Source organism: Ctenopharyngodon idella, chromosome 3, assembly GCF_019924925.1.
Source record: "Ctenopharyngodon idella isolate HZGC_01 chromosome 3, HZGC01, whole genome shotgun sequence".
Taxonomy (NCBI): Eukaryota; Metazoa; Chordata; class Actinopteri; order Cypriniformes; family Xenocyprididae; genus Ctenopharyngodon; species Ctenopharyngodon idella.
The window spans coordinates 3,556,194-3,583,508 of NC_067222.1; the positions used below are offsets into that span (position 1 = coordinate 3,556,194).

The 27,315-nt window shown below is 36.0% G+C and overlaps 1 protein-coding gene across 9 annotated transcripts; it reads right to left on the reverse strand.

The window, feature by feature from the left end:
- Window positions 1-731: 731 nt before the first annotated feature.
- LOC127508490 (gastrula zinc finger protein XlCGF57.1-like) lies at window positions 732-26,980 on the reverse strand. 9 transcript variants are annotated; one of them, XM_051886512.1, is made up of 11 exons: window positions 26,643-26,957; window positions 13,966-14,048; window positions 12,709-12,765; window positions 10,411-10,782; window positions 8,095-8,250; window positions 6,930-7,124; window positions 6,493-6,843; window positions 6,129-6,230; window positions 2,891-2,977; window positions 2,695-2,787; window positions 732-961 (listed from the first exon to the last, which is right to left on the reverse strand). In XM_051886512.1, the coding sequence occupies exons 5-11, from the start codon at window positions 8,159-8,161 to the stop codon at window positions 870-872; spliced, it is 987 nt and encodes a 328-aa protein (XP_051742472.1). In that variant the 5' UTR covers window positions 8,162-8,250; window positions 10,411-10,782; window positions 12,709-12,765; window positions 13,966-14,048; window positions 26,643-26,957; the 3' UTR covers window positions 732-869. The 9 variants fall into 9 exon arrangements, with proteins under 9 accessions (XP_051742472.1, XP_051742470.1, XP_051742473.1 ...); XM_051886510.1 differs by lacking the exon at window positions 10,411-10,782; XM_051886513.1 differs by lacking the exons at window positions 13,966-14,048; window positions 26,643-26,957 and adding an exon at window positions 12,872-13,253 and having other exon boundaries at window positions 10,411-10,762.
- Window positions 26,981-27,315: the final 335 nt, after the last annotated feature.

Below are 27,315 nucleotides of genomic sequence, written 5' to 3' on the forward strand. Positions count from 1 at the left end.
ACTTAAGCGCCTTACCGGTACCGGTGTCCTTGCTCGGTGGAGTCGCGCAGGTAGTGTCGCAGGTCTTTACCCGAGTTTGTCTTCACACAATGAGGCTGAACGCTTCCACTGACTCTTCCACGGCAGCGCGCACACACTAAATAAATATACTGCTTTTCAACGCTTAAGTGAAAACAGCTGTGCACGCCCTTACAATTAGCACACCAAAAGCCTATAGCCCGTGAATTTCTCAAGTCGTTATTCTAAATGAGTATAAATTAAAATACAAATTACAGTGAAAGTAGAAAATAGAAATTAGCAGAAAATAGAAATGAATCCTTCCTAGCAGCAAGCAATAAACTAAGAAATGGAACAGTACCAGGTATTAAGCAAACACCTGCGCACTCTTGCTGCCTTCAGTGACTAGTCGCTTCTCCATGTACTGGTGACCACAACTGCCATTTTTTACTGCATATTTCACTTTTTTTTTTTCCTCCAGTGTATAAATATTGAATGCCTAGTAATTTATATTGTAATTACTCCCAATTTACTGCTATTTAGTTATTTTAGTTATTTTAACAACTACCTGTAAGTTGAATTTACTTCACACTTCATGTCTGCTAAATTTAACTGGGTTAATGCAACAATATGTATACTTGTCAAGTTGGGTCAACAAATTATTTTTTACAGTGAAGGAATTTAGCGGCAGTTTAAGCATGTGTAAGTGACTATAACATGATATTTGTAGTGTAACAACTGTAACACATGTAATTAAAGTTTTCTTCTTCCCCATTAGGAGTAACCATAAATTGTCATAAGTTCCTTAAACACAGAGATTCAGCACTGAACACATGCAGAATCAGTTATACTAAAACTGTCACACTGTTAATTTACTTTTGGATTTGTTTACCTGAATAAAAAACAGCTGAGAAAACTATATATTCTGTTTCACAACTGTATTGAACAAATGTTTTGAGCTTGCCTGTAAAACAGAAAAAGATTAAATAATTACAAACACTAACACAAATGTCAATAAAACACTGTACACTTTTAATGGAAAATGTGTTTTTGTTTAAACAAAATATGTATATGAGTACAGGTGCTGGTCATATAATTAGAATATCATCAAAAAGTTGATTTCACCAATTCCATTCAAAAAGTGAAACTTGTATATTATATTCATTACACACAGACTGATATATTTCAAATGTTTATTTCTTTTAATTTTGATTATTATAACTGACAACTAAGGAAAATCTCAAATTCAGTATCTCAGAAAATTAGAATATTTTGAAAAGGTTCAATATTGAAGACACCTAGTGCCACACTCTAATCAGCCTATTAACTCAAAACACCTGCAAAGGCCTTTAAATCGTCTCTCAGTCTAGTTCTGTAGGCTACACAATCATGGGGAAGACTGCTGACTTGACGACCATTGACACCTTGCACAAGGAGGACAAGACACAAAAGGTCATTGCAAAAGAGGCTGGCTGTTCACAGAGCTCTGTGTCCAAGTACATTAATAGAGAGGTGAAGGGAAGGAAAAGATGTGGTAGAAAAAAAAAAAAAAAAAAAAAAAAAAAAGTGTACAAGGAATAGGGATAACCGCACCCTGGAGAGGATTGTGAAACAAACCCATTCAAAAATGTGGGGAAGATTCACAAAGAGTGGACTGCAGCTAGAGTCAGTGCTTCAAGAACCACTACGCACAGACGTATGCAAGACATGGGTTTCAGCTGTCGCATTCCTTGTGTCAAGCCACTCTTGAACAACAGACAGCGTCAGAAGCGTCTCGCCTGGGCTAAAGTCAAAAAGGACTGGACTGCTGCTGAGTGGTTCCAAAGGAATTTTGCATTTCCTTTGGAAATCATGGTCCCAGAGTCTGGAGGAAGAGAGGAGAGGCACACAATCCACGTTGCTTGAGGTCCAGTGTAAAGTTTCCACAGTCAGTGATGGTTTGGGGTGCCATGTCATCTGCTGGTGTTGGTCCACTGTGTTTTCTGAGGTCCAAGGTCAATGTATACCAGGAAGTTTTAGAGCACTTCATGCTTCCTGCTGCTGACCAACTTTATGGAGATGCAGATTTCATTTTCCAACAATACTTGGCACCTGCACACAGTGCCAAAGCTACCAGTACCTGGTTTAAGGACCATGGTATCCCTGTTCTTAATTGGCCAACAAACTCACCTGACCTTAACCCCATAGAAAATCTATGGGGTATTGTGAAGAGGAAGATGCGATATGCCAGACCCAACAATGCAGAAGAGCTGAAGGCCACTATCAGAGCAACCTGGGCTCTTATAACACCTGAGCAGTGCCACAGACTGATCGACCCTATTCCACGCCGCATTGCTGCAGTAATTCAGGCAAAAAGGAGCCCCAACTAAGTATTGAGTGCTGTACATGTTCATACTTTTCAGTTGGCCAAGATTTCTAAAAATCCTTTCTTTGTATTAGTCCTAAATAATATTCTAATTTTCTGAGATACTGAATTTGGGATTTTCCTTAGTTGTCAGTTATAATCATCAAAATTAAAAGAAATAAACATTTGAAATATATCAGTGTGTGTAATGAATGAATATAATATACAAGTTTCACTTTTTGAATGGAATTAGTGAAATAAATCAACTTTTTGATGATATTCTAATTATATGACCAGCACCTGTATATATAATTTATTCAATAAGCTGACAGTCATCATAAATGAATCATAACCTGTGAGCTGATTTACATACGGAGCCACCCAAAGCAACATGAGTGGTCTCAGAAAATAAAGAGCAGAACAAGAAACCACCTCATACAGAGACCCTGAAAGAAAATCAGATATTAATAATTACTGTAGCAATAAATACATATATGAATGATTAATTACAACACACTGATGATAAATCATCAGTAGTGAAACACTCACCCTCAGAAACACCCCAGAAGACAAAAGCAAGACACATGAACATATTTGGACAGACAATGAGAAACTTCTGAAGACTGAGCACTAGATCTACAGAGAAAAGACAAATTAAATCATAGTAAATTAAGTTAATGAAATATTGGTTCCACTTTAACAACAAATGCTAGTAATTAAGCATTTGACAATTTTGTACATGCACGTTGTTCTTTCCACAAACACATCACTGTTGTTTCTGATTAAAGTAATAAACATATAAAATGAACAAGCTCAGTAGTACAAGACAAAATCTGACAATTGCATTTATAAACACCATGATTCAAACTCAATTACATTACATTACATTACATACCTAAACAATTAAAGTAACCTATGGTCATCTGTGCAAAATATACGCTTTTTCTATATGTATGTCCCCTCTGCCTGTCCACATGTCTCAAATTCAGCTCAGCTTATGTAGCAATTTAGCCAATTGCTGTGTACATATTCAAGATGTGACAAAGACAATCAGCGTCCTCAAATCGTATCTGAAATGGGACCCCCTAACAAGCCAATGCTAAAGCCAGGACTAGTATATAGAGACTGAATAAAGCAAACAAGTATCTCACGTGGAGATGCCAACAGACCACTAGCTGCCTTAAAGGCATAGCTCACCCCAAAATGAAGAATTTATCATTTATGGTGTAACAGTCCACTGAGGAGAGTTGTAGTTGAGAACCCATGTGCAGTTCGTTTAAATAACATATTCCAAAGTAAATAAAACAATGACTTAATGAAGCTTGACTAAATGAACAAAACTCACCAACAGCAGGTTACAAAGACAATACTTGACAAACTATCAGGGCAAACATGAGGGTTTAATTAGACAAGAACTTATGACAAACAAGGAACATCTGTGAACTATTAACCAGTGAACAAATGAAAACAAAACATGTGAGAACAGGGAAGTACATGACATGATCACATGAGGGCAAGGGAATGACATGACATGGGAGCACATGCCAAACCAGGAAACATAAACAAAGCAATGAAACATGAAGCATGAACCTCAAAATAAAACAATTATTTCATTTTGAGTCCTCCATAATATGGAGGACCAAATTACTCAAAATGAAATAATTAAATAAATAATGAATTCAATAAAACAATTAAATGTACCAGTTTATTCTAAAATTATTAAATAATTATTAATTGAATTATTAAATAAATCAATAAATAAATGTTTTTTTTTTTTTTGTAAAATTCCATGAAAACACATTTATTGTTTAATATATATCTCACAATATTCTCTTTCACACGCTATTATTGTTTAAATATCTCTCCCCCTTGGCCTGGGGGAGAGATATTTAAAACACTAAGAACTAAGGGGCTTGGCCCCTTAGTTCCAGTGAAAGGAACTCTTAATGCTTCAGCATACCAAGACATTTTGGACAATTTCATGCTTAGGGATGGCCCCTTCCTGTTCCAACATGACTGCACACCAGTGCACAAAGTCCATAAAGACATGGATGAGCAAGTTTGGTGTGGAGGAGCTTGACTGGCCTGCACAGAGTCCTGACCTCAACCCGATAGGCCACCTTTGGGATGAATTAGAGTGGAGACTGCGAGCCAGGCCTTCTCGTCAACATCACTGCCTGACCTCACAAATGCGCTTCTAGAAGAATGGTCAAAAATTCCCATAAACACACTCTTAAACTTTGTGGAAAGCCTTCCCAGAAGAGTTGAAGCTGTTATAGCTGCAAAGGGTGGGCCCACTCCATATTAAACCCTACGGATTAAGAACGGGATGTCATTAAAGTTCATGTGCGCGTAAAGGCAGGTGTCCCAAACCTTTTGGCAATATAGTGATTAGCAGTGATTCTGCTTGTTAACAGGCGTATTAAGGCTGAGATGACCACATTTAATATACATAGATTTTGTGGCTCAGATAAGGTCCAATTCTGGTTTATTTCTTTGCTCTTGGCTGACAGGTGGCATTGCTATGGCCTGCTTGTGGCTCAGATCTGATAAACAGGAGTGGGCCACCCAAGGCCTGTCATTCCATGCAGCATGTGGGCCAGGTCATCATTCTATATGTACCAGATGTGGGCCGGATCTGGGCCGACACAATGTTGCTATCTGGGTTGTAATTCATAAGGGTGCTCATTAGTGCCTGCGCTAATACAGAATCAACAGGTGACTACTACTCAAAAAACGCAAGACTATTTCACTAAATTCAACACTCAAAACAAACAGAACAATGTATTGGAACCCCCATCAATCAACCACTTATATAAACTCTTCAGGGAAATGAACCTATGGTTTTCTGATAATTTTCTCTAAGAAACAGTAATTTAACATCAAGAAAATTACACACCTAACATCTAAATCATGGATGCCTCCATACTAATCACGCTTAATTAACTGACCCTCATTGTCTCAAATACCTCACAAAGGAATAGTCTATGAGGAGATATAGCAAGAAATGCCACACACTGAGTTGGACCACTGACTAAGGGCCCGTCTATACAGAGACGAGTTTAGCTGTATATGCAAAACTTTTGTATTGTATAGGTGCTTCGTCCAGATGGATCCAGCATCTTGAGAAGGTGAAACCGATATTTTTTGAAACTGGGTCCCAGAGTGGATAAATCTGAAAATGACATCCTTGCGTTTTCGTGTGTACAGCCAATCCGTATATTTTGTAAAACGATGATCTCATCACCCCACATATCAACCCTAGTCATACACCGCTAACAGCACCAACAACAGCAACAGCAACAACAACAACAACAAGCAGACTACATGCTTGTGTTCGAGCTACTGAGCCTATTAGCTTTACTAAAATAAAGCTTTATTTCTAAGCTTTACAGAGCGCAAGGTTTATGCGCATGCTCCAAATCTTATTCTTCAATTTTAGGGTATCCTGTGGCAGAATTACAGCGCCACATACTGATCTAGCATGTATACTACATCGTTTCAGTGTCTCAAATTCTGACAGTAAATAATTTTACACAATTCTCTAAAGACAGCACTGCAGAAAATAAAGTTTTTCTAAGATTGCTCTGTCATTCTTTATTGTGTGCTGTTCTATTATTCTAGTGAATGTCGGATAGTGAAAGTCTAGCTACATGTGACTGAATTACTAAACAGTTAATGTGAACGTCTATGCGAAGTGTATTCTGCAGTTATTAACATATATCTCTTGTCCTCTCTAAATCTTGAAGTCCCAAATGAACTACAGCGAATAAAAATATATTTGTACCTTTATTTGGTGATCTGCAGTAGATCAGACAGCAGAGCAGAAGTGCAGATCCAGATGCAGAAATACATAGAATCAACACCATTATGTGTGAAACAGAGAAACCTGTGAACCACAGACAACAGTTGGTCCAGACACACACACACACACACACACACACACACACACTTCATGACTTTCACTATTTAAAGTGATTTAACATTGAATATTACCAAGTATAATCATTCAGATTTAGTCATAAGAATATCTGACACTCAAACTCACAGTATTTGGAAATTCTAACTGAATATTGGATGTAACGTAAGTAAATGTAGCTAGAATTTTTTTATTTTTTTTTTTTTTTTTTTATAAATATTCATTGACTCACCCAGTTGCTCCAGTACTACAGTTGCATTGGCTGAAAGTCCTCCAGCAAACACTTGACACATGTAAACTCCTTTATCCTCAGTTCTGACCCTCTTCAGTCTGAGAGAGAAGTTTCCTTTGGGGATTTCACCAGTGAAGAACTCAACTCTGTCTCTGTATTGTTCATCTGAAGAATCTGGTAAAGTCTTATTGTTTTCATAGAGCAGAACCATAACTTCTTCATCAGTTCTTATCCATTTAACCTCTTCAATGTGTTCAGGTGTGATGTGAGAGTCTACAGAGCAGTTCAGAGTGACGTCTTCATCCACAGACACAGATATGGACTCATCTGAGCCTGATACTAGCAAACGCTCTGAAAGAATAAAATAAAAGTGAAATAATAACATAAAAATTCTCATGAATTAACTTTGTACCATAACTAATTTGGTCCAAACTCACCAACATATTTTATTTGAGCCACAATCTCTCCAGATTCCTGCTGACTGTGAACTTTACATGTGTATTTTCCCTCATCTTCAGCTCTCAGATTATCCAGACGGAGCGAGAAGTTTCCATGTTGAATCTGATCAGTAAAGAAATGAGCTCTATCTTGATAATCCTGCTGCTGGGCCTCTGGTCTATGGAATGCCAAGTCTGCCGAAATTAAAAATAAATAAATACATAAATAAATAAATAAATAAATAAACAAACATACAAAGAATTGTAAAAAAGCAAAAATAAATAAACATACATAGAAAAGCAAAATAACAAAAATAATTATGTATACATTTTTTTTTCCACATTTATTTATTTATACATTTATTCACTTCCATTTTTATTTATTTTCATATTATATATATATATATATATATATATATATATCCATATTTGTTCATTTCCACATTTCTTTATGTTTACATTTATATATTTTTATATTTCTTTGTCCGTAGGGTAATGAGGCAACTACGGCTTGTATTTCGGCCATACCACAAGGTGTCACTGTGGCCTCAACACTTCACTCTCGCCTACACTCCAGATGCAGAAATACATAGAATCAACACCATTATGTGTGAAACAGAGAAACCTGTGAACCACAGACAACAGTTGGTCCAGACACACACACACACACACACACACACACACACTTACTTCATGACTTTCACTATTTAAAGTGATTTAACATTGAATATTACCAAGTATAATCATTCAGATTTAGTCATAAGAATATCTGACACTCAAACTCACAGTATTTGGAAATTCTAACTGAATATTGGATGTAACATAAGTAAATGTAGCTAGAATTTTTTTTTTTTTTTCCTCAACACTTCACTCTCGCCTACACTGAGCTCGACTGCTATGTCTGAGGTAAACCACGCCCTCCTCATTATCCTACGGACACAGAAATGTAAAAATACATAAATGATTAATAAATGATAAATAAATAAAAATTTAAATGAATAAATGTATAAATAAATAAGAGAAAATAAATGTGGAAAAAATAAATATATACATAAATAAGGAAATAAATGTATAAATATTTTTCTTCTTGTATTTATACATTTATTTATGGATTTATTTATTTTTTAATTTCGGCAGACTTGGCATTCCATACTGGTCGACTCACCATCTTGATACCGGTGAACCAGAGTCTCTGAGTCTGTTCTTCTCCATTCCACCTTCAGATCCTCCATTAATAAGACTTGATCAACATAACACGGCAAAATCACTGAAGACCCCAAAGGACCAACCAGAGGACCTGAAGGACCTTTTACAATGAAGCCTAAAAAAAAAAAAAAAAAAAAAAAAAAAAAAATGCAATAAATTCTTGGCTGTTCAACAATAAATATAAAAATTAATAGTTTCTAGTGTGAAATATCCATTAAGAAGCGAAGGAGGGCAGAATCTGCAGTAGAAATTCATTGTTTATGGTTTACCTTTCATCAGAGTTTAAGTGGTATAAGCTGATGGGACAAGCATTTCTTTAATCCGGGAGAGAGTGAGAGAGAGGACTCATAACTCCCATATTCAAAAGTGGAGACAAAATAGATCCAAATAATTACAGGGGCATCTGTGTGAGCAGTAATCTTGGGAAACTGTTCTGCAGTATTATCAACACAAGACTCATACCACTTCCTTACAGAGCACAATGTCACCCTACATACACTAATCGACAAATACATTAACCAAAGCAAAATCAAAATTTTTGCTTGCTTTGTAGATTTACAGAAGGACTTTGATTCAATTTGGCATGAAGGTCTTCGGTCTAAACTTCTAGAATCAGGTATTGGGGGTAAGACATACAACATTTTAAAAACAATGTACTCAAACAATCAATGCGCTATTAAAATTCGCAATAAACAGAGTTCTTCACGCAAGGGTGGGGTGTGAGACAGGGCTGCCCACTATCACCGACCCTCTTCAATATTTACATTAATGAACTGGCGAAACAACTAGAACAATCAGCAACACCTGGTCTCACGCTACATGACTCCCCTATAAAGCTCCTCCTGTATGCAGATGATCTGGTCCTGCTGTCTCCAACAGAATAGGGTCTACAGCAGAACCTGGACATCCGACATCAGTTCTGTCAGACCTGGGCCCTGACTTAACCATAACAAAACAAAAGTTCTAACATTGCAGAAAAGACCCAGAAGTCAGGGAAAGAGACATAATTTCACCCTTGGTATGAACAAAATTGATCATGCCACAAACTACACAAAATTACACACTAACTTCATAAAATTAAACAATAAAATACAACTTCAACATTTATTAGGGGAAAAGAGAGATTGTATCCTACTAGCAGCAAGATACATTCTACTTACGGAACGAAAGTAGCGCCAGTTCCATTTTTTCCGTAAGTAGAATAGGGAAGGCGTAGGAAGTACAGCGTAACCTTTTTGGAGAACACAGAAATGCGGTTTTGGCGGAAGCATGTACATTTAGATTTTTTCGAAAATGACTGATCGTTTCTCTAGATAAGACCCTTATTCCTCATCTGGTATCGTTTAAAGCCCTTTGAAGCTGCACTGAAACTGTAATTTTGACCTTCAACCATTTGGAGGCCATTGAAGTCCACTATAAGGAGAATAATCCTGGAATGTTTCCATCAAAAACCTTAATTTCTTTTCGACTGAAGAAAGAAGGACATGGACATCTTGGATGACATGGGAGTGAGTAAATTATCAGGAAATTTTTTATTTGAAACTGAACTAATCCTTTAAAGGCTGGAGTGCATGGCTTTAATTCATGCCGTCATCTCTGCTGGTTTAAAAATGTGTCCGATATCATCATTTTCTGCTTGTCCGGCACTTTGCAACACCACAACTTTGAGTCTGCAGCGACTTTCAGCATGTTTCCTATAACAACATCTGACATTGACGTTTAACGTGGGGAGAGATACATAAATACATAAAATTATGAGTTACATAAACCATGTGAAATCTGATCAGAGCAGTCAGACTGAAACAGATTTCCAGAAATGAGATTTGAATAGAATTTCAAACCACATATGAAAGTAGCTCAGAACAGATTTGTAAAAAAAATAAAAAATAAAATAATTTTCGCATTTCATGAGATTTTTGGCCATTTACACTTGATAAATCTAATCGAATTTCAATCAGATATGCACAAAATCGGATATGGACTGACAGTCTGACCATAACCCTAGAGTAGTAGTGTATTGAAACTATTATGCATTTAGATAAAGTGTAGTTTACAATGATTGAAGAATGTTGAAAAAGCCCTTAACCAACATTTAGCATTAAAACAGCTGCTGATGAACAGAACAGAACTGGCCAGGTGTGCTCATGTACACAGAATTAGCTTGGTTAAAGACCTCAGTACTCATAAAACAAATACACAGGGTTAGAAGAAAATCATTATTTACAGAAATAAAGTATGTATTAAAATAGATCATATAAATAAACCCAAGTCTTACCTTCTGATGCTTTTGGTAGAATTCAAATATAAAATAGAGCAATTACTCCATTTTGGTGAAACGACGAATTGTTACGTGTGGCGGTTGCACAGAAGAGGCGTATCACGGATTTCCACAAAATAAGGGTATTTAATGAACGAAGGAGAAACACAACCAGTACACATACAAACTAACGTCAAGAACAGACAAGGTAGTGCAGGAAGTGAGTCCATTATAAAGGATGTGTAGATGATCAAGTCCAGGTGCAGGTGTTGAGTGCTGATGGGGAGATGACGAGGAAGTAAGTGCAGGTGTGGAAACAGGAGGATGATGGGAAATGGAGTCCGGGAACGAAGGGAACTGTGACACGAATCTGGTGAAATTGGTGAAGTCCTTATTAAAACAACAGAAAATTTAAGAAAGAAATTATAATAAAAAAAAAAACAAAAAAAAAAAAACATTTACTCCCAATTAAATGTTTCTGTCTTAAATGCTTAGAGAAATAGTCAACAACTATAATTTTGTGTGTATATGCTGCAGTTATGACGTCAAAACCCAGAAGAATTTGAAAGATCAATTTGAAGGATCCTTATAAGGCAGCCTTCGTTTCACATCCTTCATTCAGCTTATTTTGAAGGATGCATCAATTTATCCTTCATAAACTTTAGTCATCCAAAATTCTTTGCACATATTCCAATTCACAAAAAAAGAACTGATGGAAAACAAGTAGGCCATGAGCTTGTCTAGTTCACTAAGAAAAGTAGGCTAAGACAAAAATTATTTTTCCGGAAATGAGGCCTCTACATGTTATCTTTTGCTATGGTGTAAATTGCAAATAAGCCACTGGGAGACTGTAGACTTAGTCAGTCACAGCATTAATAAAAATCCAGTTAATTTAAATACTTTTAATACAATTTTTTTAATAGTATTTTTGCTCTAACCGCGGGGGCGGGAACATGTGTGACATAGTCCGTCTCATTAATGCTGAGAAGGACTCTCCCTTATGAAAAGAAAATATATTTCCCTATATATGAATGATCAATATATTAAATAATTAAATGGTATATTTAAAAAAAAAAATACAGAATAATATATTGTGTTAATATATTACAATATACTGAATAATACATATGGAACTGCTGCTTTTCATATATTGAAAAATATGTGAAAATAATTTACTGTGAACAGATATGGTACTGCATGTGTATAAATATATTTACTCATGCAGTATAAACACATATAGAGAAATATATAATGTCATAACAGAATTTTGTTATGAGAACGTTCTCCAAATATTCAGTGTTGATTCTGGGAATGTAAAAAATGTCCAGTTTTCTTGATATTAGAGGAACATGTTTTAAAAGGTATGATGTTCCTGAAACGTTCTTTCAACTTAATTTTGATTTTAAAATTTAACATTCTAAGAACGTTGATTTGTAACATTCCAAGAACATAAAAATGTCCTGTTTCCTTAATGTTAGTAGAATGTTATTTAAAGGTTAGTAGGATGTTAATTTTCAATCATTCAAACACCTGCTGTGAACAAGCACTGAAGGAAAGAAAAATAAGAACACAAACAACTTTGATTAACGTTGATGAAAGTGTTGATGAAATTCATATACCTCTTGAATTTCAACAAGAATAACTTAATTTGTGTTCCAAAGATGAACAAAGGTCTTAAAGGTGTGGAACGACATGAGGGTGAGTAATTAATGACAGAATTTTCATTTGTGGGTGAACTAACCCTTTAAGAAAACTGGACATTTTTATGTTCTTGGAATGTTACAAATCAACGTCCCTAGAATGTTTGATTGTTAATCAAAATTAAGTTGAAAGAACGTTTCAGGAACATCATACCTTTTAAAACACGTTCCTCTACCTTCAAGAAAACTGGACATTTTTTTTTTTTTTTTTTTTACTTTCCTAGAACCAACACTGAATATTTGAAGAATATTCTTATAACAAAATTCTGTTAACTGGGAAAGTATTTAGCAAAGAGACTGTCTCTGTGCTGAAGAGTGCACAGTCATTACTTTAAAGGATGCAGCATTTCCTTGGAGAAGCACCCTATAGCCTATAATGATTTTGATCGATTTGTGGGGCTGCGCCTTCCAGCACAAGGAAAACAAGTGCGTTTGTGTGGATTATTATCATTTCCTTTAACAATAATAGAATAATAATAATATGCAATTGAATAAAGAACTAAATGAATTCTGTAGTTTATAATACATTTTTCATCTCGACGAGTTAAAGATATGGCAGCTGTTTTTCCCTGTATCTGTCTCCCCTGAATAGCAGCTAGCATAAATAGATACTTACCATCAGTGATCATCAGCAGTGTTAACATTAAAACGCAGTTCGGCATCTCCAAATAGCCTATGCAAATTAAACAAAACGATAATGTCAATAGCCAGAAATGATCGAGAATATCCTTGCTAACGGATCCGCTGCTGGCTGTGAAATGCGGCAGACTAACGCTTACATTTCACGTTCATTACTTTCACTTTAAAAATGCGCATGCAGGTGCTGAGTCGAGTCAGATTATTATTAATGAAATGTAGACATATAAACACTTCACCGCGATAAATTTAACTGTATGATCACACTGAAACTGATCAATCCGAGAGGAAATAATCATATCAGCATGTCAAAATAGGCTACTTCTACTGTCCCCTCTATAGTGAAATAGCATGCGAATTGATTTCAGGTTTGGTATTCAATCAAAACTATATTAAGGACATACATGGTCTAGAAACACAATACAACAGTACAACAACAGTCAAAAAAAAAAAAAAAAAGACAGAATATCACATATTTAGGCCTACATATACAGTAGTTTAGGCTAAAACACCAGTGGTTCCACATACAACGCCACCACAAATGGGCAGTATACATAGGGGTACAATATGCTCTAAAAAGTGTAGTCTTCACAAATTCTGAGCACATATTAAATTTATGAATCAACATATTAGCTTGTGCACACATCATATGACTCTGTCTGTAAATGTCCCTGTCATCAGTCAGGTCATCATTTATATATAATGTCTTAAATATTTAACCTCATCACATACTTTAAAGACAATGCCAGACAAAGAGAAGTCAGGAAATGACAGTTTCCTGTCCTCCCTACTCCTAATGGAGCAGACACAGAGTTACCCCATTTGCACCATGCCAAAAAAGCCAGAATTGTCACTAGAGATTTAGGAACTCCTCTGTTGTAACTTGTAAAATAATTTACATAATCAAAATCTTTAGAGGCATCAATAAAACACATAAATAATGTGGAATTATGCATGTTATACAAATCTAAAATCTCCTTTAAAACAAAAATACACATATATGTGCCATGTTTAGGTTTAAAACCAAACTGGTTGTCAGTGGTCAGGTCAAACTGTTCCAATTCATTCAGTAGCATCCTCTCAATGACCTTAGACAAAATACTGGTCAGAGCTATAGCTTGCTAATTATCCACGCTATTCATCCAGAAATCATTTGGATTATTATTTTGCAGTTTCCTTGCAAGTGAGTCAGATCTCATTGTATTTTCATTCCTCTTAATGAAACGTAATTCAATACCTGTCTTCAGGTGAGCAGTTCAGAGTGACATCCTCACCCACAGACACATATGGACTCATCTGAGCCTGATACTGGCAAACGCTCTGAAAGAACACATGAAATATCAGAATGAAAATACTTTGTTAAGTCAAAGTATGCTTCTGAAATGTTTGTAATTGGTTCAGAATTGAGTCCACACTTTTGGTTCAGAAGACAGGAGTGACAGAGGTTCAAGTGTTTTTGCACTGGGACTCATAAGATTACGTCATGACTGAAGTTAATAAATCTACATTGTATTTTATTGTTAGATGACAACAGATCAGTGTGATGAAACTAAAGGCAACCTTCTAAATGAGCAGCAATCAGCAAAAAAAAGAAAAAAAAAAAAAAAAGAAAAAATAGTCTACTAAGAAACTGGTAGTTCTTATGAAATCAACCGGTATAACTGCGGAGAACTGGACATTTGTCAAGCAGATTTTTTTTTTTTTTATCTGATGAGCTTGAACATTTATTATTATTGGAATGCATTCACACACACATAAATACAGACACTGCTGGTTTGTTTACATGTTTGCATAGATTTAAATTTGCCACAGCCAACTCTGCTTAACTTCACCGCTATTAGCGAAAACAGGAAATATGTTGGCTACCTTGAGACATTATCTGAATAAAAAAAAAAAGAAAAAAAAAAAAAAAAAAAAAAAAAAATCGCAAACATAAGCAGATCAATTTTCAGTTGGTCATCGAAAGTAAAAAGTAACAGTCTGTCCATAAAACAAGATGCCTGATCACTGAAGAAATAGCCATAATATTTAATTAATAAAAACGTGAATTCTGGTTGATTGGGACACTTTGCTTTTTGGGGAAAAAGTGTCCTAATCAACCTGACACAAAGACGAATAAATTCATTCAAAGATAAACTTTTTTTTTTCTTTTTACAACACACCACATTTGCTTAAGAGCTCTGCTGAAATCGGAATATTTAGGGAAAAAAAATATTATTAGAGATGCACCGATGTATCGGCCAACAATCAGTATCGGCAGATAAAAGCTATTATCACTATCGGCCATCGGCCGATTGTTTAAAAACTGCCGATGGTCAGGGCCGATTATATCCTGTCAATCAAAAGGGCGCGGAAAGACGTGTTCAGACTGCAACTCATGCATACTGTGTGTGAAGAAAATCACTCTTTTGTTGAGTTTTAACGCATTAACAGATTAAAAATAGTGACGTTGAAGCAGGCTCTTTTTGACCCTATGAATCACCCGTAGTTCAAGCCAGGGTTTGACTACGTGATGTGTCAGATCGCTGTAATGCCTCACTTCAGGCGGAAGCACTGAGCGCGAGTCTTTTCTTCCTCTTCAATAGTTATATAGTCTCAAAAAACATGAATAAACATCAAAGGTATGTTGAAATATATTGTACAACTACCAGAATGTCTCGTGTCTCATGTAATCACTTTATTTGTGTTTCAACCGCGGAAAGACATCGATAAAACAGCTTGTGAACAATGTCACATCATGTCACTTTTACCTCAGGAATGGTTTCCAATGTTCAGTTCCTTAGCTATCTACATATAAAAAAAAATAAAATAAAACACTAGAGAGGAACTTATTTACTGTTAATTATATGTTTGTGCAAATTTGCCATGAAGACAAGTGCTTATGAAAACTACCTTATGTGATAAGTAAATACATTTCAGTTTTTATTTGAGTGTAATTATTATATCTGAAAATAAACTGCAGCTGAATATAATACCTCTGCTGTTAATTGTAACCTCTAAAATCGTAGTGTACCAAATGAGAGGGTTCCCTGTATAGTTTGGTTTTTCTTAAGGAAAAAAAAAAAATGTTGCAAACTATTGGTATCGGTATCGGCCGATATCATTCTGAATAATCGGCTATCGGTATCGGCAGAGAAATTTAGTATCGGTGCATCTCTAATTATTATTGCCACATAATTTCATTAATATCATAACATCATTGCTGCCTCTGTGAAACCGCAGAATCAGGTGCAGACAGATTCTCCATTTCATCATTCTCTGATGCTGGGTTCAAAACAAAACATTGTTATATAACGACATTGTCATATGAACTATGTGAAGAACATTACTGCTGATCGGCTGATAGATCACATGTAATGATTACATTTAACAGTTGAATGTGCTGTATAATATATATATATATATATATATATATATATATATATATATATATATATACACACACACACACACACACACACACAAACTACATGAAAGGCCTACACGAGAGCAACAAAGTTGTTTTTATTGTCTCTTATAATGAAAATATTTTATTTCAACCCATGAAAATGCTGAGATCCTGTTGTAAAATAATAGTGAAAAATCACTTTTTAAAACTGTTCCAGCAGATTTAAATTTTAAATAGTATAAATATCAAACAAACAACAAAAGAACTGTATACTGTATGTATAAAACACATTTATGTGTATAAAGTATGCACAAAAATATAGAATGCTTCTGGGCTCGTGTCAGAATGTCACAAAATCTCAGATATTTAAAAATCTGTCATCTAAGCTTAAAGGGGTCATGACATGAGAAATCAAATTTGCCTTGACCTTTTGACAAATACATTTGCATATGACTGCCTCCAAAGCAAGACATCGATGAATAGTTATACATAATCGTACCATAGGCCCCGCCCACTGGCATTCAGTTGCTTAACGGCTGATGTTTGCCTACACTGGATGTAAGTGTCGCGTCAAAAGCATATTGAAGACATTATAAATAATGACGCTGTCTATACTGGATACAGTATACAGATGTGTGGTCAGGTTCTGACATACTCTGACATACAATTTGTTTTGTAAACGAAGCACAGTGTAATGGAGAGTTCGCAGAGAAACTTTTGTTGACAGATGAAGCAGCCAACTGTATCCTAATTGAATTTTGAATCTGACAGCAGCTGCATCACAAACAGTAAGTAAATGATTTCATAATGCTTTTCCTGTAAATGGCAGTTTTATATGGATGTTTTCAAAACTTACATGTAATAGTAAGTGGGCGTTGATACTGTTTCCTATGCAGTGTCATTAGCCAATCACAACAGTAGCCATTTCTTTAAAAAAAAAAAAGATCATTTTGGTTAATTTCAGTTTTAATTGATTTCATCTAAGGCTGTGGCTGGAAGCCAGTTATAGTTATGTTTCTACTTGTCTTTTTTTTTTCCTCTTTCCTTCTGTGATTCTGCTTGTTAAGAGCATGTGTTCATCACTAATGCTCAATCATCACTCAATTATCTAATTACCTCCAACACTGATTCAGGGGCTGAGTAGTCGCCAGCAGCACACCAGCTCCAGACAAACAATGACACTCAAAACTGTCCTTGTTATGCCCCATTCTAAAAAAAAAAAAAAAAAAAAAAAAAAAAAAAAAAAAAAAAAACATGAGTTTGACGTTAAATTGGAAACCAACCCCAGATGACAGATCACCACAGACATTAAAAAAAGATCCACAAATAAAACATATATATAAAAAAAAAAAAAAAAAAACAATAAACTTTCCTATCTCCCCAAAATAAATCTCAAAAAAGGTCAAAATAAATGGCAGGACACCCCTATGCTCCTAAAGCACAGACAGTAATTTAATTAAATCACTTCACAATGAAAGTATGAACCATTTACAAAAACCAACAACGGGTGGTTTGGAATCTGTCGACAGGAGAAGATATTCAGAGCTCTTCATGCTAGAAAGCCAACGCCAGAGTGAGCTTACAGAAGCAGAAGGTTCTGCCAATCACGTCTCTCTTCAGCAACCAATTCCTGCACAGACATATAGAAGAACACTTCACACAGAAAACGAATATCCTAACACCCCCACCCACAAAACGAAAAATCAATATAATTGATTTTTAGACAAAATTAAAAGAACGAGATAAGGCATCTGCTAATACATTATACTTGCTTTACCAGTGCATAATTCCTTGATTTGCATTGCGCATACGAGATCAGAATACTAGTGGATTGTGATCAGTAAAGACAAGCACAGGATTTGAACTTGATCCCACATACACTTCAAAATGTTGTAAGGCCAGTAAAAAAAAAAAAAGCAAGGGCTTCTTTTTCGATAACAATATAGTGTAACTGTTGTTTCAAGAACTTTACAGGATGCTACAGGATGCTCAACTCTGTGAATATCATCTTGCAAAAGAACTGCTCCGGCTCCAGTAGCACTAGGCTAGCATCAACATTGAGTTTAAAAGAACGTGAGTAATCCGGTGCAGATAACACTGGGGCACAACACAAACTTTTTGCAGCTTCAAATGCATGTTGACACTCATCAGACCATAGGAATTTTTGCTAGGCGTGGAGAAGATTGGTTAACGGTAGAGCCACATCAGAGAAATTTCTGCAAAATGCTCTATAATAGCCTGCCATTCCTAGAAAAAAAAAAAAGCAAAGATCACACTTGGTTTGAGGCACAGGAAAATAAGCAATTGCCTGCACTTTCTGGGCAGCAGAACACACTTGTCCTTGTCCAACCTGCTTTCCCAAATACATAACGGTTGCCTTGGCAATTTCAACCTTAGTCAAGTCAATGTGTGGGAAGTGTATATATGTTCTTTCCAGCTAGACGAATACACCACTGTCACGGATTCAGTCACAACATCCATCCAGCCATCCACACCAGATCCGCCCACTCGTTCACAATCACCGAAGTTCAAATCACCTGCACCTGCATGCCCTCATCAAGTCACCCTTTATAAGCTCTCTCACCTGACTCACCTGGATTACTTACCTGTTAACTACCTGCCTTCCTGTACCTGTTCCCGTCTTCGTCATCTGTCGTCCTGCTCATCGGATCTGATAATTGTTGCCAGTAAGTTACTGTTAATTGACAAGAACTTTTTTTACAGTGCATCATCATAATTCTTATTGAAATGAACAAGTATTTATATCAGTGCTTCAAATCTAGAGACAAGCTGCTTTCACTTTCTTTAGTAAAGCAATGTTTAAAATCTTCTCAAACCAGGTAATAAAATCTGAGTAAAACAAAATGTATCACAGTAATAGCAACATCCAAAACCGATTAAACCAACCACAGTCGTGTTTGCTGAGACCTACATTATGACAAAAGCAATGTAGTAATCTGGTTTAACCACTTGCATGTGAGAAACACAATGAATGGAAACTAAAGAAAATCTTCATAAATATCAGAAACAAGTATGTTTAAATAAGAGCAATAAATCAGAATAAGAGCTGTGGATCGAAATCTCATCGTCATCTATTAAATATCTTGCCTGATCATAACCCTCCTTTGTCCAGTGATATTCCTCTGACCCTTTCTCTTTTGTAATGTCTCTCAGCTATCTCTCTTTCTACAGTTTTTCCCCCTCTTTCTCACTCTCTAGCTGCTTTCCATTTGAAAGGGTCCCTACACAGTGTGCTGCTCCCTACTCCCTGAGCACGGTATATCAGTTGAAGTGGACTCATTAGATAAATCGCTCATTTGGAACAACCTGCAAACGTCATCAAAGAAAGTCAACGATATGGTCGTGCAGATTATGATATTTATAAATAGATATTGTAATTTACTTTACTTTCGAATTTAAAATATATAAAATACATATACAAAACACACATTATGGATCTAATGTAATATAATTAAAACTTATGTTTATTATATATTTGTATGACTATTGCAGCTATGTGTCCTTAATCCATGGTCTGGGTTTCATCCAAGCGTGCCACACGAGTCCTGAAAAGTAAAGCCAAAGCGTCTCGATTTCCCCCAGGTGGCTGGATGCAGTATAGGTCATAAACCCCGCCCACTCCATGTAATGTAATGAGACGTGAGACAAACTAAACAATCAAATTACATGTCAAATATTTTTTTTTCAAAGATGGTTTCTGTCTATTTAAGCCATTTTATCATGCTGATGTTAGCTCAAGTGTTCGTTCTTTAAATAAATTTGGTTTTAGTTAGGTATTTGATGCGATAAAAATGCAGGTTTTGACGTCATGATTGACAGCTGAGATTGACAGCTTCTCTGAGTGAAGTAGTCACTGAAGCATCAACAGACTTTTTTTCTGGATCTTTGGGAGGAGATTGGAGCTTTAACTTTAATTTCTACATTTCCATAACTGTTTATTTCACACCGACATAATGATTTGTTCTGCAGTGAACTATATTACCCGATTCTGTGGGAGTGTGATTTTGTGGCTCCACTTCGCGCTCACTATTGCGCAGACTCTGGCTCCAAGGTCACTTCTGTGCTCCAAACTCAAGATGATATGTTGGGACACTGGCGGCTTCATTTACTACAATGGAAGAGAGTGAAGGTGCATCGTCCACCTTCCACTTTTTTTAGTCTATGATCTCATCTCATGCGCTTTCTTTTCCACAAGCAGTCGCATAGTAAACAAACGTGAGGTAAATAAAGTAAAATAAAAACCGAGAGCCTCAGCTGCTTCTCAACACTTTTATTTTATCACTTCTATTCATACAATAGAAAATGCAAAATGTAACATTCATCACCATAACCATTTATAAATACTTTAGTTTGTATAATAATAACAATCTATGAATACTTAAAACGCATTCGTAAATTCCTCTATCGCAGAGCCGTTTAAAAACTCAACGGCTCTGCTCCATCGTTAGTTCTGACTGGTGACGAAGTGCAGTTTATTTTTCCTCTCTACTTCCTGTGAAGTGATGTATCGATGTTCCCTTATTCCCTATGCCATTCCCAGTGCCCTTCGAACTGAACATGTTCGCTCCCTACCGATTGGAATCACACTTAAGATGGCAAAATACTCTGTGAAGTCCACTTCGCAGTCCACTTATGGTCGAATGGATTACACCTTCTCTGTCCTCCCCCATCATGAGTGGGCACGCCCCTACTGCTGATTGGCTACAAGTGTGTTGTGCTGCTCGGTCTGATCCACTTTCAACAGTGTTCCTCCGAAATCACGTACTGCTCCTTTAAACTGCCTTACTGCAGAGTGAGAATGGCGAAGATGAGCTCTGAGACTCGTGTTCCATTTAAATCTCTTCTCACACAGATGACATGTGTAACGCATCTCTTCAGTGTGAATTCTCATGTGACTATTAAATCCTTGTATACAGGTGAAACTCTTTCCACAGTGAGAGCAGCTGAAAGGCTTTTTTCCAGCATGAATTAACAAGTGATTCTCAAGGCTTTCTTTACGCGTGAAAGTGTTTCCACACTGAGGGCAGGTGAAAGGCTTTTCTGAAGTGTGTTTTACCAAATGATCCTTAAGGTGTCCTTTACATCTAAAACTCTTTCCACAGTGAGAACAGGTATAAGGCTTTACTCCAGCATGAATTAACATGTGATTCTTAAGGCTTCCTTTCCGTGTGAAAGAGTTTCCACACTGAGGGCAGGTAAAAGGCTTTTCTGAAGTGTGAATTACCAAATGATCCTTAAGGTGTCCTTTCTGTGTAAAACCCTTGCCACACTGGGAGCAGACGAAGGGCTTTATTCCGGTGTGAATTAACATGTGACTCTTAAGGCTTCCTTTACATGTGAAAGTGTTTCCACACTGAGGGCAGGTGAAAGACTTTTCTGAAGTGTGAATTAGCAAATGATCATTATGTTGTCTTTTCTGTGTAAAACTCTTTCCACACTGAGAGCAGCTGAAAGGCTTTATTCCAGCATGAATTAACATGTGATTCTCAAGGTATCCTTTACGTGTGAAAGTCTTTTCACACTGAGGGCAGGTGAAAGGCTTTTCTGAAGTGTGAATTAGCACATGCTCATTAAGTTGTCTTTTCTGTGTAAAACACTTTCCACACTGAGAGCAGGCAAAAGGCTTTAATCCAGTGTGAATTTTCATGTGATTCTTAAGGATTCCTTTACGTGCAAAAGAGTTTCCACACTGAAAGCAGGCGAAAGGCTTTTTTCCAGTATGAATTAACATGTGATTCATAAGGCTTTCTTTACGTGTGAAAGTGTTTCCACACTGAGAGCAGGTAAAAGGCTTTTTTCCAGTATGAATTAACATGTGCTTCTTAAGGTTTTCTTTACGTCTGAAAGTGTTTCCACACTGAGAGCAGGTGAAAGGCTTTATTCCAGTGTGCATTCTCATGTGATTCCTAAGGACTCCTTTACGTGAAAAGGTTTTTCCACACTGAGAACAGGTGAAAGGCTTTTTTCCAGTATGAATTAACATGTGATTCTTAAGGCTGTCCTTGCGTGTGAAAGTGTTTCCACACTGAGAGCAGGTAAAAGGCCTTTTTCCAGTATGAATTAACATGTGATTCATAAGGCTTCCTTTACGTGTGAAAGTATTTCCACACTGAGAACAGGTAAATAGCCTTTTGACTTCTGTTATTTGAATGCTGCTTTGTGAGCAACTGTTTTCAGTTTTGGAGGAACTTAATGGTTTTTCTCCAACGGTGAAATCATGAGCTTTCTGATGTTGATATTTCTCCTCCACTTCATTCAGATCTTCTCTTTCCTCTTTCACTTTAATCAGGCCTAAAATGAAAACATTAAAATGGTGAAAATCAACTGGGACAAATAGAAATAAAAGGAAAATATAGCTGCAAGCAGTGATGACAGGCCTAAGCCCCGGAGCCACTGTCACCCCAGTGGCTTAAGGAAACCTGTGCATGGCGGGCAACATACAATCTTAATTTAATTTAAATCAAACAATGATTTTACATATGAGACTCTTCCTGATTCCATGTCAACACTGTTCGAGATATCCTACAATTGTTCGCAATTTAGTATCTTCAGTGTCTTGTTTCATGTTGACTGGGTTTGGCGATTGCATGAATCCACTACGAGGAGTAGTTAAAAACTCAAAGCCTGATTAAAAAAAAAAAAAAAAAAAAATCCACATTCAAACCAAAATATCTGACATCCTGTTGGTCGGAGCTAATGACTGTAAATTAGAAAGTTGTCCGGCTTGATGAGAACAATATATATACTGAGTTTGGTGACTGTAGGGAAGACTGACCCCCCCAACTTTTGTCAAAAGGTGGCGCTATAGAGCCCCTCCTCCCCGCCCATTTCGAAGGCTTTGCCCATGTATACTGGCCAACAACTTTCACGTGTGTGTCGAGATTCATACAATTTGAAGCATGCTAAGAGCTTCAAAAACACCCAAGAATATTATAAAAGTTTGACGTGTTACCATGGCAACAGTATTTAAGATATCAAAAATCCTTTCACAGGTCTACATCTGCCATGTCTTGACATTATTCTGATGACGTTTTAAGTGAATTGGGTAAATATAAGAGGGTGATTTCAAAGCATTTTGAAAATGATACTTCCTGTTGCCAGTTGGTGGTGCTATAACTTTGACTAACAGGCACATACATGTAATCGGCCTCCCGCAATGAACACACAGCTGAAGTTTCATCATAATCAATGTATGCAGAAGTTATAATACACTTCCCGTTTCCCTTTTTACATCATAAATACGTTGCCTCGCCACGGCCAAACCATTTGAGATATCCAATATCTGTCCGCAATTTAGCATCCTTAATGTCTTGACTTCATGTTGAAAAAGTTTGGTGTTAATTGTATGACGGGCTTTGGAGCAGTAGTTAAAATTTGAGAACTTGGTTAAAAAAAAAAAAAAAAAAAAAAACCTTCAAACCAAAATAGCTGACTTCCTGTTGGTCGAAACCAATGTCTAAATTAGAATGTTGTCCCGCTCTATGAGAACAATATATGTACCGAGTTTGGTGACCGTAGGTAAAACTAAAGGCCCTGATATACTTCAAATGAAGTTCTTTTTCGTTCTTCGTTTAGGGGTAAAACGAAGTTCGAAATACGTGAGCAGCGATATACTGTAATCGAGCATCTGTACTATAAAGAACTCAACAGACGAAATGAGTCAGAGAAGGGTTCCACGAAAAGAAGGCGGAGTCTCAGCGCAATTACAATTATTTTATTAAAACTAACATCATAAAATATGCTCTTTTTTTTTACTTTGAACAATGATGGAGCTATACTTAAACCATCTTCTGGAGTGTCTTCTTAGCAACATATAAAACAAAAAAAGCTCCTTATATATATATATATATATATATATATATATATATATATATAAGAATATATAAGAAATAATATTGTAGTAGTTATAAACAAATACAAAGAAAGGATATACTTATGAAGGAATAGTGTAATGGGGCTCAAATACATCAAAGGAGTATCCACCTGTTTCCGGGGGGCGCTATTGTAAAAAAGAACGTGGGTACAACGTCCGGTGAGGCGGAGGAAGTAGTACACCAATGGCATTTTGTGTGCTAATTAGCGAAGAGGTTAAGTGTTTTTTGGATCATTGTTTACTTTGTAAAGTTGCAAAGCTTTATGAGAAATGTCGTTACGGCTCTCAGGGACAACATTTCAGTGTAGTACATTTATTAGTTAATTAATAATATCACAATACAATAAACAATTTTTGTTCCCATAATTGTCCTTTACTAACCTTCCACAAAAGTGCTGCTGCATGACTACAAGAGTGTCCTGGCCCTGCAATACAAGAACAACCCACTGTCTGTTCTTCACCTGTCACTGATGCTAGCACCAAAGTCTTATGATGTGATGCGTACCAGAGCATTTCCACTGTCATTTGCGATGCTAAAGGCTACTCATGGAGGAACGATTTTTAAAATGCCCATTTGGGGGGTGTCAAAGGCTAAACAAAAAGGCTACCTTGGTTCCAAATGCTGTAACTTTTGATTAATTAATGCTATCACCTCATTTGATCCAAATGCAGCTCACATGTAGAGGAACTTCCAAAAAAAAAAAATTGTCCTCCTACCTTATTTCCTTCAGTTATTGCATGTCAAATAAGAAAGTTATGTAAAATTATAATAAATTAGGCCTATATATATAGCCTATTCCACGCTCAAGCGCATATAAAGCTTGCCGCAATGCACTGGCAAAAAAAGCAATGATTATGAATGTGTCGGAAAAAATAGCGAGGAGACATTTTTTATTACATTTTATTTATTAAATTTATTTTATTAATAAACTAGTGTTTTCTGTGTCAGTGGCAGCTGCAAAGACGAAGATGATGCTGACTTGCCATCTCCGCAGTAGTGAACATGCCTATAGAGAGAAAGGCAGCTTTCATACGGATTACATAAGCAGAGATAATTTCTTTTAATTTGCATTGTTTTTTTTTTTTGTTTTTTTTAAAGTAGACATTTCAGGCTTTCTATAGACACATTCTCACGTCTGTGAGAATATTTTTCAGTTCGGAGCGCCAAAGTCACGTGATTTCAGCAGTTTGGCTGTTTGCGATCATGCGAATCATGATTCGACACGCTGATTCATTACGCTCCGAATCTTCCTGAAGCAGTGTTTTGAAATCGGCCATCACTAAATAAGTCGTTATTTTGTTTTGTTTTTTTGGCGCACCAAAAATATTCTCGTCGCTTTATAATATTAATATTGAACCGCTGTACTCACATGAACTGATTTAAATATGTTTTTAGTACCTTTATGGATCTTGAGAGAGGAAATGTCATTGCTCCCTATGCAGGCCTCACGGAGCCATCGGATTTAAACAAAAATATCTTAATTTGTGTTCCGAAGATCAACGAAGGTCTTACGGGTGTAAAACAGCACGAGGGTGAGTAATTAATGACAGAATTTTCATTTTTGGGTGAACTAACCCTTTAATGCTCTGTCCCTCATGGACAAAAAAGGTGGTTGTTATTTTTTCTGCAACAAACCAACTAATAAAATTTTGGTCGACTAAGCCTCTTCTAGTCGACTAATGTTTAGAAGAATATTAGTGTGCAGTCCTAATATATAGACTAGAATAATGTTTAATCTGGTCCACAGAGGAACAAAACTGGGTTGCTTGAGATCAAGAGATGTAATCCCCCAATCAGAGCTTCACACTTTCGCAATATGAAAATATCTGCTAAGTGTTTACTTATTTTTCTCAACCTGGCAACCATGTGAATGCACTCTGTAGTTTTAAAATTCTACATGTAACAAGTAATATCATTGAAAGCAGTAAAAATCGCTATTGTAGGTATAGCCCATGTAATTTAATTACTGTTCAGACAAGTATAAGTTAAAATCTGTGTGCTTTTATTTTTGTTTATTATCATTTTTTAATTTAGTCATTTTATTTTTTGCTTTAAAATAGTAGGCAGTAATCAGTTGTTTTTAGGTTTAGAATGTAATTTGTATTTTAACACTTTTTCTCTAATAATATACAGCACAGCCTACATGGATACATTCACTGTATTTGTTTTCATATGCTTTATATTACACATTGTTTGGAGGACAACATTGGGCAGATTTGCAATAACATTGTTTAAAATAATGGAATAATTAATGTAATTGTACAAAATTGAAAGCACATTAGTTTAGAATGCTTCTAATTTTATAATAATTTTTCTTAAATGTAGAGTGTTAATTTGTGCAATGATAACTTAAACAGCAATGTAAAGATTATTTTATTAATATATTAGAATGAGTACATTACAATATACATTTATTAGAATGAGTATATTATCATTTATGTGCTTAAAAAACAAGAATAAAACAATCAGAATATTCTGGTGAGGAGTGTACAATGTTAACATGAAACCTATGCCATTACCTATATTATAGTGTTAAAACCGCAGGAAGACTTCTGTAAAACAGGTCTAAAGCTTAGTTAGCTTAAACGTACCACAACAATCATTAAAGATGAATGAAGAATAGACACCAACCTCCTTGTTCCTGGCGTTTTATTCTCCAGGGTTCTGGTTCACTCATGTCCTCCTCACTCTCCTCTTTAACAAACACCATCTTCACAGCAGCAGATCTCAGTTCAGTTGATACTCCTCCAGATATTCCTGCTTGCTACAAACCTTACTCACGTCTATGAGGATGGGAATATACCAGTATTTACTGACCGGATTCAAAATGTATCTTTCTACTAAAAGTACATTTCTAACAGTTTATATTAAGTCAGTACTACAACACAATACCAGAGATCATGCTGAAAACTAATCTTCTTCCTCTGTGGTTTAGTGGTGGTTGGCAAACAAATGTACGTGTCTTACCGCCACCCACTGGACTGGAGTGTGAAGTTTAGAAGGTAGCTTCTAGCATATGAGTAAAAGGGAACAATACAACCAAACTCTCCCTGTGATAATGATTCTACCCTTTCGTAAAGAGTTGCAGTTGTTATAACATGCCACCAATTCCAATACGAATTGAGCAAATGTCTTAAGTATCTGATTTTAACAGTTCTTAAGTATTTTACTCGTACTGAATGTAAGCTCAAAGACGCATTAGTCCTCAACACCCAAACGACATGCCAGTGAAAAACAAGTAACAAATGATTTCAAATCAAATTATTATTATTTTTTTTTAATAAAGCACCTTAAAAACAGAGTG